Source organism: Buteo buteo, chromosome 15, assembly GCF_964188355.1.
Source record: "Buteo buteo chromosome 15, bButBut1.hap1.1, whole genome shotgun sequence".
NCBI classification, from domain to species: Eukaryota; Metazoa; Chordata; class Aves; order Accipitriformes; family Accipitridae; genus Buteo; species Buteo buteo.
The window spans coordinates 21303508-21322059 of NC_134185.1; the positions used below are offsets into that span (position 1 = coordinate 21303508).

The following is an 18552-nucleotide window of genomic DNA, read 5'->3' on the forward strand; positions in this document are numbered from 1 at the left end:
ATCCCACACTCAAGGTCAAGAGTGACAAAACATTTGAAGTGCATTTTCACTTTTATTTCAAAACTTTAGACAAGTTACTTTAGTATATAAATTTGATTTTTTCCTCTTACAGAATATAAAGATAATTCCCTCATTACTTCAGTATAAAGTGTTTTACAAGCTTGAAGACAATTGCATAAGTGTTTCTCACACAGGGTATCAGAAATAAAGCAGTCTTTCTACAGAAGTTCAGACAGATGACTACCTCAGAAACAGCATAGCAGTTTAGTCAAATACAAGTGAACACGTGACACTACAACTGTGCAAGTTCAAGTAAGGCCAAGTCAGTAAACATTGTTAAGTCATTGCAAATAAGAGTGGAAAGGTTTGTGAGACATTGCCAGGGGTGGATGGTCTCATAGTATAATACTCTTAAATCAAAGATTGAGAGGGATTTAGCTAGAAGACAAGTGAGTTCTTTTATGGTATAAAGCATATGCAAAGACCAAGCAGTGTACTGATGTTAGTGGAAACTTTGTGCCTGTTTATCCTCAGCATGCTAAGACAAACTACAACCTCTTAAAACCAAGCATAAGAACCACTAATGTTTGAGAAGATGTTTTCAGAACTCAAGTATGTCTTATTTTGGATGGTGTGTAGTTTTTGTCTATTACTTCATCTTGTAAGAACATGTGAAGACAGCGCTCGTTCTGTGCCAGTGGGTGGCCTGCAACCCTAGAGAGGAAAAAACAAGCATTAGTACTAACAAATCAAGTCTACTTGCAGCTAGTCAGCAGAGCAAAGTTTTATACCAATAACCCATGGTTGTGCACTTAGGCATAGACCCACTTCCAGTTCACTGTTGGCAACTAGAATGATGTCTGGCAGCAAGACTTGTCATTCTCCCCCAGATGAAGTTAGTCCATAGGAACCCTGAGCTACCTCTGATCATCTGGAAGCATGTTACATTGTCATCTGTCACCTGCAGTTGAGGGGACTATCAAAGTGCCCATCCTAGCATTAGGAAATGTAGAGTTAAGCAAGCCAAGCAGCTTTTTACAGGTCTTGATGCCTTTGACACAGGACACCTTTCTAAAGGCTGCTTAACCCCTCAGTTCTCCACCTAATTCCATAGCAGTTAGCCCAGGCAGAGTTAAAGGCTTACTCCACCAGGGGGTGTGAAGGTCTTCTGAAGGCTCTGACACTGTTGAGAGCAGTGACTTACCATGGTCACTATTCCTAGCACTATAAGCAGCACTGCTGCCCAGCCAGAGGGTACTGACCATTCTGTTAATTGCAGATGTCTTGAGATATGAAACATAAGAGACAGAGCTTGTCTGCTCTAGACTAGACCAGCATCTCTACTGTAGATTTAGTTTTGTTCCACATATAGACTGAGCCATCAGCCTTTTAACAGTAAAGGAACTGAAACTGTATTAGAAGACACTCCCAAGCTTGGAAGAAAACAACAGGGTAATGCATTTAAACCCTTAAAATACCATGCAGCCTTTTGTGTAGGTAAAAATACAAGAGCATCAGAATCCCTGGAAGTTGATCACTTATGCACATGAAAACCTAAAGTGGTTTGCTTTGAAAAAAGTTACATCCAGTTTGGTCCACCAAGACAGGCTGCTTCCTCTATGACAGAAAGCCCCCCATCCTCCCTAGGACAGCCTGTGTCAGCCTTATGGCCTCCATATCTGTCAGACATTTCTACTCTAAATGGACATTACCTAGTAGAATAGGTGTAATACATAGTTAACTCCAGTGGCTCAGCATCAGTACTTCCAAGCACTTTTGTGCATCTTCTCCAAATGTATCTATTAGTGCTTTTTTCACCACAGGACAGATTCACTTGTCACTACTTACTTGTCACTGAAGGTGTCCTTTAGTGAGGAAGCTGAGCTTCCCTATTCAGCTTTGATAAATTATTTCAAGTGCAGTCATAAAACCTATCAATCTTGCCAGGTTTTAGTAAATGGGCAGCAGTCCAAAACACTAGTTCAGAAAGAAGAAAGTCTGGAATAACTAGTTGGAGTTTCTTAGTTTGAGTTTCTTACCCCCATCAGACTGAAGTTGCTGGCCTTGAACTTCAAGAGAAAGATATACAGGAGAAGATGATGAGGCAGCAGCATATTTCTTCTCCCTTTCACGAAGGCTTGCAATTTGGTGGCTGAATTGCAAGACTAGATCTGATCTCTCAGATTCAGCTCTTGGTTTCACATGAATACCTCACTCTGCATTGGCTTTTCCTTAGAATTCTTCACTAAGGTGACCTTTACACATAGCAGCTGCTACTTCAAGAATTATCATGTATCCCACAGTCCAGTTCAGGCAGACAAGAATGTTGCAAGATAGCCACCCCTGTGAATGTCATTCTATGTAGTATTGATGGTAGTGCCAGCAAGCTGGCTCAAGAGAGCTGACTCAAGTAAGCTGCACTGCTGTGATTTAGTCCCTCTTAGATTTTAGATCTAGAGGGATAAAGCTTCTCAACAACATCTATCTTAACACTCCTGGGTATCAAGAACTGACATTGGTGCACCAAGATCTTTTTTGGATATAGTGGTATCAGTTATCTGAGGGACTCCTCTCTAGTTCTAGAGGTAAAGACTAGCTTTGAGAATGCAGCAACATGAATGTATTATCTTCAGGTCTAAGTTCACTAGTACTCAGAGTACTTGGTAGAAGAAGTCTTAAAGCTTCTACATAGTACAAAACTTTAATTAGTAATATTTGCTTGATGACTTGGTCATGCCATTAGAATAAATTGATGAGGTTGAATAGCTAGGAGTTGTGCCTGAAGACCCTTGTTCCAGCTGTACTCAAGTCTGCCACTACATCAATATCTTCATTAACAGTCTGCTTTTATGTTTCAAAGGACGAAAAACTGACCAAGAAGTTTTACACTTCCACAAGATCAACCTGTTACTTGCTGTAGGACTAAACAAGTGATACCAGTAAACTGGCCACTCCCTTTGTCAGCTATACTTTTTTTCAGAGATTCCAGTTAAGATGACTGTTGTACTATCAGCTGCTTCAGAACATAAACAGCCCTCTTCCCCCACATATTGCTAGACTCAGCATACAAAACTTTCAGTAAGTGCACTTCAGCATTTAGAGTCCCAAGCCTGTGTGGATAAAAGTTGTACTTTACAGTCATGACCTTGATTGTACAGCCTTAAACCCCCACCCCACCCCATTCCATCTTACTATAAGCATATCTGCCATCATGTAGTGTAAATGCAGAACTAGATGCCTTGGAAATTGATTCCACTTGTCTTTGAACAGAGGAAAGAGCAGTCTGAAGTATTTTACCTGCTCAGAACCATTATCAATACCTCTAACTTGAGCTAACAAGCAACTATGTTAAGAAAAACTTAAAAGATTTCATACACACTTACTTGCACAGACAGACAATTTTAGTAAACTAGTCACTTGCAACTCCAAAGATACATGCCTGAACTAACTAACAATGACAAGCAGATTGTTATAAGTTCTGGCTTAACTCAGACATCCTGTGTCCCTATTAAACAGCATTACTATTGAACAAGATTAGAATGCTAGTGGAACTGACAAGCTTGAACTTTTAAAGGGAGCAGTCCCAAATCCAGTTGGTCTGAACAGTGCTGGCGCTAGAGACCAGAAGAGCTGATTAACTGACACTGTTCCTTCCTACCCACTGTTTGGATCCACATTGTTAAAGAGATTAAAGTAGCTCTTCAGGTCAATACATGGAGAGTAGTTAGTAGTGTCAGATGGTAGAAAAAGAATCATAAGACTTTGTTACTATAATTTCTGCTCACCCTTTGAAAGGCAGTGACAAAACCCCAAGCATCTATTGCAAACTATGTAGGTGCATACCTCAGGTAGTGTTTTTACATCTTCATAAAGATTCTCATGATGATTAGAGAAAATATGCATCATTACACAAGCTGATAATACCTCACATCTGCAATCAAAGTAAACTGCTGTAAGCCCATTGTAAGCTCCATTGTTCACCCAGTGGAGGACACCTTTTCAGAAATGAAAAAGTAGAACTATTTTGAATGCTATAATTTTAGTAGTAATTTGCATAAATTAACAACAACACTAACATTCATTTCAGCTGTTTAGGTAAACACTAAGACATCTAAACTAAACACTGGATGAGCAATGTTAGTATGTCCTACTGCAAGATTATGTGGAAGTTATTACTCTGAACTTAGTGCAGCTACCATAGTTAGAGGATTAGCAGCTTTAATTAAATTTTCTGGAGCTGAATTCTGGGTTTGTCTCCCGATAACTAGATCAAACACTTACTTGTTTATGAATTGTTCGAGAGCCTGCTTCCTTTCCTCTATAAAGGAATCATCAAATATGCCATCATCTCCTCGGAAAGGGAGCTGACGGAGAAGAGCTTTTCCTGGAAGAGGTGGAACCACAACCTGAAAGATTTAGAAAAGTGTCCATAAGTACAGCCTGTAAGCAAGTTTATACACCTCCTATGCCACCTCTTCCTCCTAGAGGACCCAACTGAATCACATCCCTAGTGAAGCAATAAAACGTGACCAGAGAAGAACAGTATCTGCCCATGGAGGTAAGGTAAATTCAAGTAGTCTAACTCCAAATTAACTCAAAACCATGAAACAGCCTCTAGCATTGTATAACAGAGGTTTGCTTAAAGACTGACAATCTTTTAGTTCTAGACATTTTCAACCACAGCATCTGCTCTATATGATATATACGCTTTATAACAATGATAACATTTCAGCATCAGTACTCTTTGTATGTCTGCGAAGACTTGTATTTACCTTCCACTTTACCCACCTTGCTTTCTCTTTCTAGTTCATTCCTTAGCCATTCAAAGTCACTGTATCTTCTTCTGACTGTAGATTCTTTCAATTTGAAGATAGGTAGATTTGTCTGAAAACAAGACCATAAGCTATTGATTAGATAAAATAGAAGTTTTAATAAGCAGAAGCAAGAAACAAGCTGTTAAGCTACAAATTAGTTCCACTTAAGCAACAACAGTATTGAGAAACACTCAAGATACAGAAATACAGATAAAGTTCTGTAAGCTACATGAGTAAGCTGTGCCTCAAGCCGCTTAACTGTGGGCCTCATTTATATGGCATCCTAATCACTGGTATTTTGCCACCATATCACCTAGCAGATTTGCTGGCCACTTGAGATGTTCCTAAGGTTGCACAAGCACCTGCTATTTTTACTGTCTCAGGTGCAGAAGCACAGCAGTCATTCTTGGCTAGTGCCTTTTATTTTTTTGTTGTTTTATTTTAAGTTGTAAGCCATCTCACTGAGCTTCTGGTCGCAGTTTGAGTGGGTATCTCTGTACAGTATAATTTGTAGGATGTATGCTTAAGCTATCATTGAGTGATACTTTTGGCTGCTCAAAACCCTCCTGTACTAGGCAGGCCTATGACTATGGGCCATTGTATTACCTCCAGACAATAACAATTTTTTTAGCTGCCACAGTTTAAAAGTACTAGAGAAGTTAGTTGTGTACTTTCACATTATGCTATTTAGTCCATGATTTACAAATGATAAGGTACAGAACGGTATTTTCTTATGAAATCTCTTATTGCTAAATGTTTAAAAGTAATCAAGCTCTCCTTCCCAGGTAAAACATTGTTGATTGTACTAGTGACTAATAATAGTCTTAAGTGCAATTTTATTATGTCAGAAGTCAGGCTTTATAAACACTCTTGTCTTGAGGACAAGAATACTCTACTCAAGAGTGAATAAAGCTAGGTCCCCCAGAGTACATGAAGGAGATTCCCAGAAGTACTGGATTATTTTTCTCTGATTTCAGCTACTGGCTTTTTAAACAAGTTCAGCCTTCCACATTACAATATCAACCCTTTGTCAGTGTCTTGGGTAGAAAGCCCTTTACAATATTTAACATATAGGCTCTCACCTACAGAAAATATTCCATTCTGCTCTCGAGTTACTTACAAGAGGGATTAGAATTGAATAAAAGCAGCTAAAAAACAATGAGTCCCCAGGTCTTCAGGAACTCTTTTCATGCTTCTGGGTGTGAAGTCTATAAAGTTAATCTCTAACCAACATATCAGGCTTACAGGTATAACGTCAGGTAGAAGTGCCAATTGAGTTCATTTTACCTTCTACAATCCCTTTTGAACTTTTGACATGCTAGCCCAGCTAGCAAGTTGGTGAAAAGAACTGTTAAGAGTACTCGTTTTCCCTCTAGGTTCCAAAATCTTCTTCCATTTTGAGCATAAGCACAGGAAACATTTAAACTGAAGAGTATGTTAGAAGGCTCCCATTAAATTAAGTGGCTTACAAGTCACAACTTGACAACTACACACTAAAGGAACATGTGTGTCCCCTGTCATTTGGTCTGGATATGAATTAGAACTATCTGTTGAGATCAACTTCTAAACCTTGTGTTACTTAAAACCCAGAAACTGCAGCAATTCACCTTCTAGAAATTAGTACTGATAAAGCAGCGTTCTTCAGATATGCAGCTGTTAAAAAGGATCTATTTTAAAAAAGCAATTTGAGAGTACTCTTTTATACAGCTTAACCAATTCACATCTTAGGTCCCTATTTTTAACTCAGGATATATTCACATCTGAAGTTACTGCATGTGCCTTTCTCATTATGGATTATTACCCCATTTGAGCAGACAATTTTTTCCTTCAGTAGGAAGGGTTTCAGCATGTCCTACTGCCTCTGTTTACCATGGGTAGACAGTTTTAATTAAGCAAGCCAAACAGCTGCTGAAGCACAGGCTATTACTGGGCAAGAATTTGGTAGAAGGACAACCCTAGGGTGTCAACAGAAACTTTCAATTTCTACTGAAGTGTCACTTTAAGACTATACGGGATATTAAAAAAGTTATCAGCTTCACAGTTTTAGTTGAGAGTTATCCTTGTTTAGTCACTGAGGTGCCAGTAGCTATTCTGAACACTGTTCATGCTTTGTTTGCCTACTAGAACAGAGATAAGAGTAAGGCACAAAACTTGAAGTCAGGCTAGTTTCATTTTTACAAACATTTCTCCCCATGCTCATTCAGCATTACACTGTTGGCTTTCTGGCCTGCTGAGCTGCAAAGTCTACTGTCATGAAACTCATGACCCAGTTTGGCACAGCCCCTGGAGCATAGCTCATTCCTCTGATAAATTCAGCATAATTACTGCAGCAATTTGTTTTTTCTACAGTGTAATAATTAGTCTCATTTTTACCAAAACATTTTCAACAACTTCCTAGTCCAAAATCATGCCTCTTAGCAGTTTGAATGCAAGCCCTCAACCTGAAAGGATTATGCATTACCTAAGACATTAGACAACCATAAGTTACTAGTCAGAATTGCAGATAAAGCTTTATTCCAGAAGGACCAATAAACCAGCTCTGCAGAAGCGCCACATAGCCCAAAATCCTAAGCATAGAAAGACAGTAAGACAAGACAAGATTCTGTCTAGCACTCCTTCCGTATCAGACTTTATGTAGATACGCACTAGGCGTTCTCTGACTACTGCCAAACTAACAGTCTGTATTCTGCTGGGTGAGTTAATGGCCAAGCCAGTACACTAGAATAAACATTGTTAGAACTGGTGCCAAGTTAAATTACATAGTTAAACAGCAGATGACAAACCCAGACCCTTAAGTCACTTCTGCATTTCTCCACTCTGATGCCAAACAAGTTTCTACAGTCATTTGGCTAGAGTTCAACAAACTGGTAATGGGAAGCAGTGGTTGCCTGCTAATAGATTTCAGGGCAAAACCTGTATTCACAGTAAGCATGTTTCTTCAGCTACATTTATGTTTTTATAACATATTCAAACTCCAAGTCCAAGCTCAGAAGGTTCCCAATTCATCTCAGAAGTAAATGACAGTCCTAAAGACAGTAGCTTGGATAACCAGGTAACAGTCTTCTAGCTGTTACTACAGTCAATCCCCAAGCTATGCCCAGTTAGAAGTCCAGAAATTGTTTATGTATACAAGCGAGGAGACTTTCACAGACAGAATGCAAGTAGTCCAAGTACTAGTCAATACTGTCCATTCAGCTTCAGATACACAGGTCTCCAATGCAGCCATTATGGCATACAAGTTACCTTAAAAACAGGAGGAAAATTAGAGTACTTTATTTAAAATACATTAGTTTACAATTCTAAGTAATTTCAAGTGTTCTGTTACCTAGACTAGATTAATTTATCCAGTGAGTGGAAAAAGCCCTGCAAATAGCCACACTTGCTCCTACAAATTTGTTCCCACACAAATTAAATGCAAATAGCATTTGGGTTCCTTCAAAGAGCATGCTGACACACCACAAGATTGACTCCAAATGTCACTGCAGCCCAGTCCACCCCCACAACTGCCGAAACTCCACAGCTGTAGTTGTCCAGGATAGTTTGAGGTAAATTGGATTCATTTCCTCATCTGCCAATGTAACTCAGCAGCAGCACTGCATTGCCCATGTCTCCCACTCCTAATAGACTGAGAATAAAGCTTCACTGTTGCCATAGCACCTACTTTGATGTTGTCTTTTCAAGTAGGTTATGGTAGCCTTGATACAACTCTATTTCCATTAAAATAGAGTGAAAGAAAGCACTCAGCACACTTTTGATAGAAGTTTGTGGCCTTGACTCTCAAAAGCTAAATTCAAGCTTCTTACTATCTCTTCATACAAGCTGTAATCTTTGTCAACAGACTACACCCTTTGGCTACATTTACAGTCAGCCAGTGGGAGCTCTGGGGTATTACATTAAGTAGCATTCAGGGTGGATAAAAAAGTATTACAGTTTTCTTAACGCAAGAGCCTGTTGTCCTTTAGTAGAAGAAACTGGCTCCAGCAGTCCACTGTTATTACAAAAACCTTGCCAGTGGTTTGTTTCTGTCCCAACTTGACATAAGCAGCTACCTCCCCATTTCCTACAATTATAAAAAGCAAGAAAGAAGGCAAATGTGCTCTAAACTTCAGTTGCTAGGAGTTTAGATTTTTGCTGTGTACTTTACTGAAGGAAAATATCTTTCCCCACTGCAAAAGGTCAGATAAGGGGTTGTTATTTTTCTAGGTTTCAGTCCTTTTGATCACAGCAGAGTTCAACCTCCCCTTTTATCCACTTGATGTCCAGGTCTACTACATGCAAAAAATCTGAAGTTAATAGAACACTGAAAAATCTGACTGTATGTATACACCCAAGTTTTAAACAATGCTGACTTAAGCTATACCAATAACTATAGAGCTTCTCACTCCACAATACTGAGACATGGAACTAGGATGTTTTCCATCTTAAAGACTAAGGCAGTGAAATCCTAGTAGCAACACAATAACAAAGACTACCAGTCTTCAGACAAGAATTAACCTTTGCCAAGTCCAATGCCTTGAGCTCAGAGTTGCTCTATGAAAATTAGCATAGGGGTGTCTGGGTTTTTGCCAAGCAGCATCTATTGTCACCTGATCAAGTTCACCAACATCATGAACAGCTGAATTATGGTGTGCCATGGTCAAAAGGCTCAAAGCAGGGTAAGTCTAGAAAAACAGATTGTTTACTGATTCTTTATTCTTCAGGTTCCACGCTCAGAAGCCATAGGTAAAAACAGGAGCCTGCTTTAAGGACACACACAGGCAAAGACTTTTATAACACCCAGGCAGAATTAGTAATTATTTCTGGATAATTATTTCAGGCTTAGCAAGCCAAAGCCTCCTTTGAAATACCAAATATTCCTTTTAAAAGAGAAGGGACTGCTATTTTTACACAATTGCAAGGTATAACTGCCATATGCTCTGGTTTGGCCCGCTGTAACGTTACCATTCATTGCTCATTGAGAATGACTGAAGAGGGATCACATTAAGTTGATGCTTTAGCATCATTAGGTAACATCTACTAGCTATGGTCAAATGGGGCCAACAAAATTGCAGTGGATTGCTGCAATTGACAGTTTTTACCAGGAACAAAAGTTTTAATGTGCTTTGTGAACTAGAGACTGTCCAGTATCCCTACACTTCAAACATGCAAGAAACAAGCAATAAGTAACTAGTATAGAAGTAGGCATACTAAGCAAAATATTCTCTTTGTATTTCGAGTTTTATTGGAGCAGTAACATTCACATTGAGTAGGCACCTAACAGCTACAGAAAGGCTGATAGCTCCTCTTCATTAATTTGTAGCATATCTTAACACTTTGGGGGTGCTGCAGCTTAGGACCATAGAAATAGTCTCTGAAGCTTTATTTCCAGGTATAGAGGTGGCTTTAAACCACTTAAGATACAGCTTCATTTTTTTCCCCTGGATTTTAGAGTAAAGCTGCTATACACCAGCTTATGGTTACGCTTTCAAGATCAGCTTTGTGGCCAAAACAACCTATACTGTCATGTGCCCCAGAAGATCCTCCCATGACAGCAGTTTTGAGCTGGATCCTCAAGAAACAGCCACAGAAGGAATACATTCACAGACCTGTCTTCAGTCGGTAAAATATTTGGTTTTATACCTTGATCAGAACATTAGGGCTACTCAATCCTTCTCACATCAAAAAAGTCACAGCAGCAACAGCAACTTTAGACCCTACACTCAGTGCTAGAGCTTCATAGGGCATTTGCATTATGTACTTGCTAAAACAGCCTGCAGTAGTACAACTGGCATTGCATTACCAAGTGAAAAAACTTTAAAGAAAATAATTCCCCTACAGTTAGAAGCTCATAAACCTACACTGCATTATTTATTCCCCCAGATAAAAACAATAGAGACCTGACTGCTCTAAAGTTCAAGTTGACACTTTCTTGGCAAGTCATCTGAAAATAAAGATGTATCAAAGTACTCTGGCATCACATGCCTACCTGGATCACAGCCATCTGTCCTACAAAGATTAGTCATTGTCCCATTTGATTTGGTCTGTTCAGCACTGTACTAGAGTGCACTCTTAATACATGACAATCAAGGCCCACATTGTATGCACAGAAATAAAGATTCCAAGTCACCAGTTAAACTAGTATACTAATAAGAAGCACTATTCAGAGACTTGGTTATTTTATTTACACAGTAACAGACATCAACAATAAACTAGTTCAGTACCTTTGGACTAGGCTCTTGAACTTAGTTTAATCAAAAACCTCTACAAAAAAATCAGCTGCTCAGAGCTAATACATGCAGTAGACTTGTAAATCCATTCTCCTTGCTTCAGAAGTTTTTCATCCAAGCCATTCCACTTCTCTGTCTCCCTAGTCTGTGTCCTGGGAAGTTCTTAGCCTTCCAGATATGCTTTTCTGAATTACTGCTCAATGGAACAATTAATGTTTGTAAAGATGCAGTACCTGGCTGTAGAGCAGAAAAACAAAGTCGCCTGAAACAGTGCATTTTTATTCTTTGAGGAGTCTAAAAATATCTAACTGGTAGCAGTGTCTAGAATAGGGTATTAAAAGAGTAATTAACTAGAGTTAGAGTAGACTTGCAGTGTGATGCAAGATTTGCAGTAGTAGAGAAATAGAGAATTAGTGCTGATTATGCATCCCTAAACACATCCACACTGAGTCAGTGTTTAGTCATTACTCCACCACAAGCTTCACTGACTACAAAACTGAACAATGCTGATGTCAACTATGTGTAGCAGCAGATTTGATTCTTCTCATGGTGGGAGAAGAGTCTGCAACTTCAAACCGTGCCAAACACATGAAGGACAGGAAATTTGGTTCCGTTCAAGGACAGAACATTTCAAAGACACATTCACCAGATCAAGTGTGCCACTTTGCAACACCATGGCATAAGACAAGTGCTTTCTGAGCAAGTTATACTTTCAGTTCATTTACCATCTTACTCTGACTTGATTTGATCACAGAAGTCAGACTCAAATCAGTCATACAAGTTAGACTACTATAAATATGCTGAAATGCAAATACTGTATCCAAGCTACGTCTTGAAAAAAAAGGGTTAAGACAAGAACAGACTTTCAAAAGCAGCTCAAGTTTAGCAGTACTTTGATATACTTCCCCAATCCTTTGAGACCAATACTATTCTTAACACTGCAGGCACTTTACAGCCTGTGTGTTCATTTCCTTCCCCACACTGGGCATATGTAGTCAAGTACCTCTGAAGGTCTACAGAAGTCTTTGTGCAGAAGACACAGGAAAGGTGACTGCTGCCTTGAAGAGCACTGGCACCACCCAAGTGATGCATTTCACACCATCTGGAAGCACAGCAGCAAGGTGTTACCTTTCTACACCTCAAGACAAGCCACTGAGCCATGGAACCTCGAGAAGCTAAGGTGTGCCTTAGTGCCGAGTTTAGTGATGCTGATTAGAGGCAACAGGCCATTTAACATTAAAGAACATAATTAAGATGACAAAGGTTTTTTGTTTAAATTTGATTTGACTAAAAAGAATTCTTTAACTACTTGGACTAGTAGCTCCTGTAACAGGTATTTTATTTTAGTTCTGTCAGTTTGAATATTAATATTATTGAGTATTAAAAATAACTTCTCTGCAAGTTCTCACTAACCATAAACAGATAATTTAACCTTTTAGTCTAGGTGACAAACCCAACTAAAATGGGCAGCACAGAAGTCACTTTTACAGAAAAAATAACAGATGAAACTGTGTTAATAAAGGGCTATTTTCCCAAACATAGCAAGTTCCTGGATATCCGTATGCTTTGTTGACAGTATTTAACCAATGTGCTTATCTCCCATGGCACTGCTTTTATAGTGGGTGTACAGCTCTGAAGTGTGTCACCAGTTGTTAGGATCAGAGTTTGCTTGTAAAGCTTAAGTCTTGCCTCCTTAAAAGATTTAGCAACTGAAGCTATTGCACAGAATCTGAGCAAAGATGTTCCCGTTGATCCACTTACCAGGAAAACTATTTGTTTTGACTACAGTGGAAGTCAAATGATACCTGGAACTGGATTGAGGACTGCAGACATGCTATAGGATAATGTTTGTTCTACCTTTGTTTCCTGGAATTTAGAGAGAAGACTGGCTTACAGCTCATAAATAGTAACAGGTATTTCACATGCCCTTGTTGAAGAGTATTGACATGCACAAGCCCACCCTGAAAAGGTGTTACAAGTAGGAGGGAACAACCACCACCCCTCTGTTGGTGGTTCCTGAGTGAACAGCTAATAAAGACTCATGAGAAACAGCATATAGCATGCAAGGGTATTTATACTGAGAATTTAACTGTTGGTTCACACTTTACCTCAAGTGGTAAAGGCAATGAAGTAGTTTGTATTACTTTAACAGGCAGTCTAGTTGATTATGTTAGTTTTAGCCACTGCACAGTCACCTTACTGTGATCATCTAGATACCTGTAGATGACTATTTTATCAAGTTTTATTTCACTAGAAAAAGCACTTGGTTCTCTTTTTAGCTCACCCTAAGCTTTCACACAAAGGATACCTTAGAATGGTACAAACTGACTGCCTAATGCTGCTGTTGGAAAGCAAATTCTCAACTACCCTGTCAAGAACATAACCCACCCAAATTTGCCATTTTAGCACTGCAGGATGGCATTTTCTGTCATTTACCATTAGTGAACAAGATCTTTAACTTTCATTGCCAAGCTGCACTGCAGTGGCATACTGCTACACTGTGTGCCTTATACAGGTTACTACAGTAGAAAGCTTTCTGCCATCACCCTGTCCAGTTTGCCAGGAACAGAATGTTACTTAATGCAAGTTGAGGCTCAGAAAGTCAATACTTTGGCCAACTGACTACCTGTGAGGTAAGCTGCCCCACTGGAAGTGCTGTACAGGTTCTACCCGCAGCACTCTTAAAGAGCTTAACTGCTTGTGAAAGTACCATATGTTTACTACAATGCACAGCCATCCTACTAGCCTGCAGAGACACACGCTATGAAAAACTTTCATAAGTACTGAAATACAATTGACTTGCTTATCCAGTAGTCTACTGCTGAGCAGTCTACCTAAAATTTTTGAGTTCCCCATTAGGCTTTCCAAATTCCACCAGAAGTTCATGAGTACAGCAATACAAGAACTAAAGCATGAGGTTGTTCCACTTATTGTTTTCCAACCAACAGATATGCTTCAGCTGCAATATCAGTAGACAGCTTGCCAATAAAACCTTCGGGGGAACTCTGCAGTATTTCACACAAGTACTTTTTGCAAGATATTAATTATCAGACATCAGTTCACGAGTGCTAGCGAGCTCAGTCTTCTCCAAAAAAGTTAAGCTTTGAGATTCACAGAAAACAATCAAGATAGAATTACCCTTGGGTCGAGTTCATAAACACCACGACAATGGTACAAGTCTAACTGCATCAATGCAAACTTGAATCTCAGTGTCCTCTGACAATGTTACTGGCTTAGCATGATCTCCAGCCATAACATGAGGCTATCAATAGCTTTTACAAGAACTTGGCAGCAGTTAAGCCATCCATTTCTGCACCACTTAACATTTTAAGGTGTTAGTTGAAGACATAGCTTTCCAGATATGATACAGGTAACTCACTCCATCTTCTCACATTTGTTCTGCTGCACTGCTGGGGGAAACTGCAAATGTCAGCTGCTACGTTGTGACCACAAGCAGTTGTCAAACCACAGAGGCAAGCTGGTGGCTATTGTCTGCCACGCTCCAACAAGCAGCTTATAGTACAAGTACACTCTACCTTTTAGAAATACAATATTACAGCAATTCAAGTTCGAACTCTTCTCCCATGCTGTAACTTGCATATTAGCAACATGGTCTGTGTTCTGCTGAGAAGCAGTTAATTGATACAAGTTTAGACAGCAAACATAATTCTGCATGACTTGTATTACCTGCTCTGTAGCCTTCCAGCATACGGAGACCTAAAACTCAGTTTTACAGTTCATGATAGCTATGAATGTATACAGCATGGATGCACTATGTGTACAGTGGTGCACAACTGGAAAGGGAATGATCATGTATTGTAAGAGATAGTCCTGCATACAAGCATGCAGAGATGCCAGTAAGGAGGGTGGAGGAAACAATGTTTATATAACAGTCAGACTAGGAGGAAGTATAGAGGAAGGTCACAGTATTATCACTGTGTACATTTGTTCAAGTCACTTCTAGGTCTTCATTACAACAGGAATCCAGAATTTTCTACCCCAAACAGCACATGGGCCAAGAGTAATCTGTCTCAAAACTTGCTTTTTTCCTTTCCTTTCCGCTGAAGAACTTCAGTTGGGGATTTTAAAAAATTATTATTTCTTTAATCCCAGCAAATTTGGTCTCATTCCCAAGGCCATATCATAGCTAAGTCCCTTTTGTATCATCTTCCCTGGATCCAGCAATTCCAAATGCTCAGTCTCATGGAAAGAAAAGTCATCAGGAACTTAAGGCACAAATACTTCCCAGCAAGGTAGAGTTACATCTTTCTGCTAAGTGGACAGCTAGGGTCCCGATAAGGGCAGTGTAATGCAACACAAGTCAGCAAATTCTAGTTTGTCATCACAGATAGGCCAAACACAGGCTACAATTGGTTGGACACATCCTGAAACATGAGCATAGCTACTGGACATGACAATTTAGGAGCATCAGAATTAAAGAAGTATCCTCCCTAGTAGCTTCAGATCTCAGTTGATTTTGCTTTTTTAAGTAAAGTTACACTAAGCTGAGAACTTGGACCTTTAATACCAGAAGATACACACAGGGTTTTAGTCTTGTCTGAAGAATTTTAGTGACCAAGGCAGCAGCCCCCCAGCTGAAGCCTTCCCCGCCATGAAGGCATGGGCACTCCATGGTGTCCAGTGAAAGAACTCATATTGCAGTGAAGGTGTGCAGTGGGTCAATGAGGCTTCTTCACCCTCTATTACTGCCTGTAATAACTGACCAGGTTCAATCAGCTGTGACAGAGTAAAGCTATACAAGGTAGTAGACTCAACCACAAGCTACAAAAAAAAGATAAAATTGTACAAGGTTATCTTTCTCAGCTGAACTTATGCCTGGCAGCGTAGACTAAAAGGGTGCCCTGCCTCAAGTCCCTGCCAGCCACAGGCAAGGACCATGCCGTAGATACTGCATTTTTCTGTCCACTCCTCCAGGCCCTGTTTATGAAACTAGAAAGACCAGGAAACATAGTAATGACTTCACATAGTTTTTTTCAAGCTTAAGTCTACTAGCCTTTGGGGCAAGTCAGTGAACATGGCCCTTCCAGCTAGGAAGGCATCTAGTGCTACTAAGAAAAAGTATTTGATAGCACACGGTGAGAAACAGCCCCATTTATTAGGCACTCAATTTATATTTCAGGTATAAAAGAAAACAGAAAGCCCTCCCCCGTATACACTCACCTTATCACTTCAGCTAGCGTTGATCTAGCACATGTGCCCACTAGACTTATTTACACATTCTCTATGGGTTTTTGAGGCTGCTGGAATCCTGAACTTGACCTCCTTCTCTGGGCAGATCCACCCCTATTACTACACCTCAGAGAGCTGAGAGTTTGCCCTCTTCTATTTACTCCGAAACAGGCAAGCAATTGCGCGCAGTACAGCAATATTTCAGTCTAATGACAGCTGTGCACAGCAGTGCTGAAACAGCATTTGTCCTTTGGTTATCTACGCCGACACACCTTGTCTTCGCTACCACCAGACCCTCGGAGTTACCAGCTCCGGTCGCTCGCAGAAGCCGGGGCCTGCTCTCACGCCGAGGACGAAGCCCACCGCTGCTCTGCCATCCCCTCCCCAGCGGTACTCGCCGCATCAGCTGCGAAACCGGCCCTGAAGGACACGGCGGCGGCAGCCCGTCACCGCCACCCCGGCCCGGGGACACCCCTCCCGCTTACATAAGAGCCGGCCGGAGCCCAACACCGACACACAGGCCCCGCATTCGCCTTCTCTCCCCTCACGTTTGCTGCCCAAGGCGCCGGGGCGCGCACATAGCCCGCGGAGCCGCCCGCTGGGCGACCCCGGCCTGGGCCGGGGCGGAGGCGGCGGGGCCGGCCCCTCAGCGAGCCGCAGCGGGGCCGGGGCCGGGGCTGCCGCCAGCGTCCCGTCCCCCCCCCCCACCGTGCCGGACCGGACCGTGCCCTCACCTTGACGCGGATCTCGTAGGTGGTGAAGCGGCCGCGGCCCACCCCCACCGTCTGCGGGTTGCCCACGTCGATCTCCAGGAAGTTGCTAGGCGGCCCGTAGGCGTCGTTCAGGTTCTGCGGCTTGCTGATCAACCGCCGGGTGTCCGCGATCGTCTCGGCCATGGCGGAGCGGGCGCCTTTCTTTCCTCCCCCCTCCTCCTCCCCCGGAGCGCGGCAGGACGTGAGCGAGGGAGCGAGCACCGAGCGCCGCCGCCCCGCGCCGCCCGCCCTCTTATCGCCCCGCGGCCAGCTGACTGCCCGGCAACGCGCACCCACGCCGCCGCCGCCGCCAGCGGATGGGCCCGCCGCCGCGCGCAAGGCAGGCTGGGCTTTGTAGTCCTCAGCGGCCGCCCCCCTCGCTAGGGCCGGCGCGGCCGCCCGCCCTCCGAACTACAGGTCCCGGCGTGCGCGGGAGGTGCGGGGCGGTGGCGGCGAGAACTGGTTTCTGGGGCCCGCCCGACAGGCGGGCGGCGCGGCGGGCCGGGTGCGGGCTGAGGGGCTTGGCGGTGCTGGGGGTGTCGTGGGGCGGGGGTAGGGAGCGGCCGGGGTCTTCTCGCTGATTTCTCCCGCTTGGGGCCCGCAGTGAGTCCCCTCCCCTCGTCCAGGGAAGGAGCGCCTGTGCGGCGGCGTGTTTTGGGGGGGAGGGTTGTGCGGTGCGGGCGGCCCCGGGAGGCCGCGCCGTGAGGCGACCCCGGGGCGGCTCGGCTGGGCCTGGCCCCCGGTGAGGCCTCGGCCTCGGTTGATGCGGTTGCACGGATCAGGGACGTAGGCAGACAACGGCGATGCGATTCGGCCAGCGCAGCGGCAAGCTAACCGATTTTTTTTAAACCGAAGAAGGTTTTAACAACACGTGGCAATAATGGTACATAACTCCTGGCTGCGGCTTGTCACCTGCAGCCCTTAAAGAGTGCAGAAAGGAAGGATTGCTGTTCATGACGGGTGGGGCATCCCAGGTAGGTTAGGTTGGTATATTAGCCAGAAGCATAATCGAGGTCTCGGTGTGAGAGAATAAGAAATGCAATGGCATTGTCAGTGGACATGAGCAAAACTGTACATATCAAGATCAGGGAAGAAGGCAATGGTGTAACCAAGATATGAAATGCTGAGAGCCAGGTTGAAAGGACTGGATAGGAAATGCTGTATATGCAAGGTGTTAGGCAAAAGGAATCAGCCAGGTATTAAGTGTAGGCTGGAGGAGATGCCTACCAAAAGCTCTGTATTGAAAACAAAGTTTTCAAGGTTATTGACCTAACCTGAAAGTAAGATGGCAATGTTGCCTGTAGCAGCCTTACAGCTTTTAAAAAAACAGCAAGTTCTTGAATTTTCACAAATTATATGCATTTAATAGCGGTATAACCAAGTGGCCCAGTTTTTATATCCTCACAGCTTACGAATGTAACAGTTTGTGCTCATTTCTTATACAGGAAAGGATAAGAAAGGAAAACTGTGTTTCCAGAAGGGGAAGGTAGTTTAAGACATTGAAGAATGATGGAAAAAAGAACGACAGAAGGGGAGGAGGAGAGCTGATGCGATTGTTCCCTCCCAAGACATTAAGTCTTTGATTCTTCT

General features: G+C 42.3%; 1 protein-coding gene across 4 annotated transcripts; it reads right to left on the reverse strand.

Moving 5' to 3' along the window:
- Positions 1 to 32: 32 nt before the first annotated feature.
- Positions 33 to 17257, reverse strand: SNX3 (sorting nexin 3). Of its 4 annotated transcripts, none has more exons than XM_075046724.1 (5): positions 16945 to 17257; positions 4789 to 4884; positions 4282 to 4406; positions 3844 to 3931; positions 33 to 714 (listed from the first exon to the last, which is right to left on the reverse strand). In XM_075046724.1, exons 1-5 carry the CDS (start codon positions 17104 to 17106, stop codon positions 655 to 657), a joined length of 531 nt encoding a protein of 176 aa, XP_074902825.1. In that variant the 5' UTR covers positions 17107 to 17257; the 3' UTR covers positions 33 to 654. The 4 variants fall into 4 exon arrangements, with proteins under 4 accessions (XP_074902825.1, XP_074902828.1, XP_074902827.1 ...); XM_075046727.1 differs by having other exon boundaries at positions 3925 to 3995; XM_075046725.1 differs by lacking the exon at positions 33 to 714 and adding an exon at positions 721 to 3110.
- Positions 17258 to 18552: the final 1295 nt, after the last annotated feature.

Bases quoted from the DNA above. Each gene is read 5' to 3' on its own strand.
- SNX3 (XM_075046724.1), bottom strand. From the start codon at position 17,106: ATGGCCGAGACGATCGCGGACACCCGGCGGTTGATCAGCAAGCCGCAG. The intron at 4,885-16,944 runs GTGAGGGCACGG...TCTTGTTTTCAG, and splicing joins CCTACGAGATCCGCGTCAAG to ACAAATCTACCTATCTTCAA. The intron at 715-3,843 runs GTATGCACCTAC...TTTCCTCTCTAG, and splicing joins ATGTAAAAACACTACCTGAG to GGTTGCAGGCCACCCACTGG.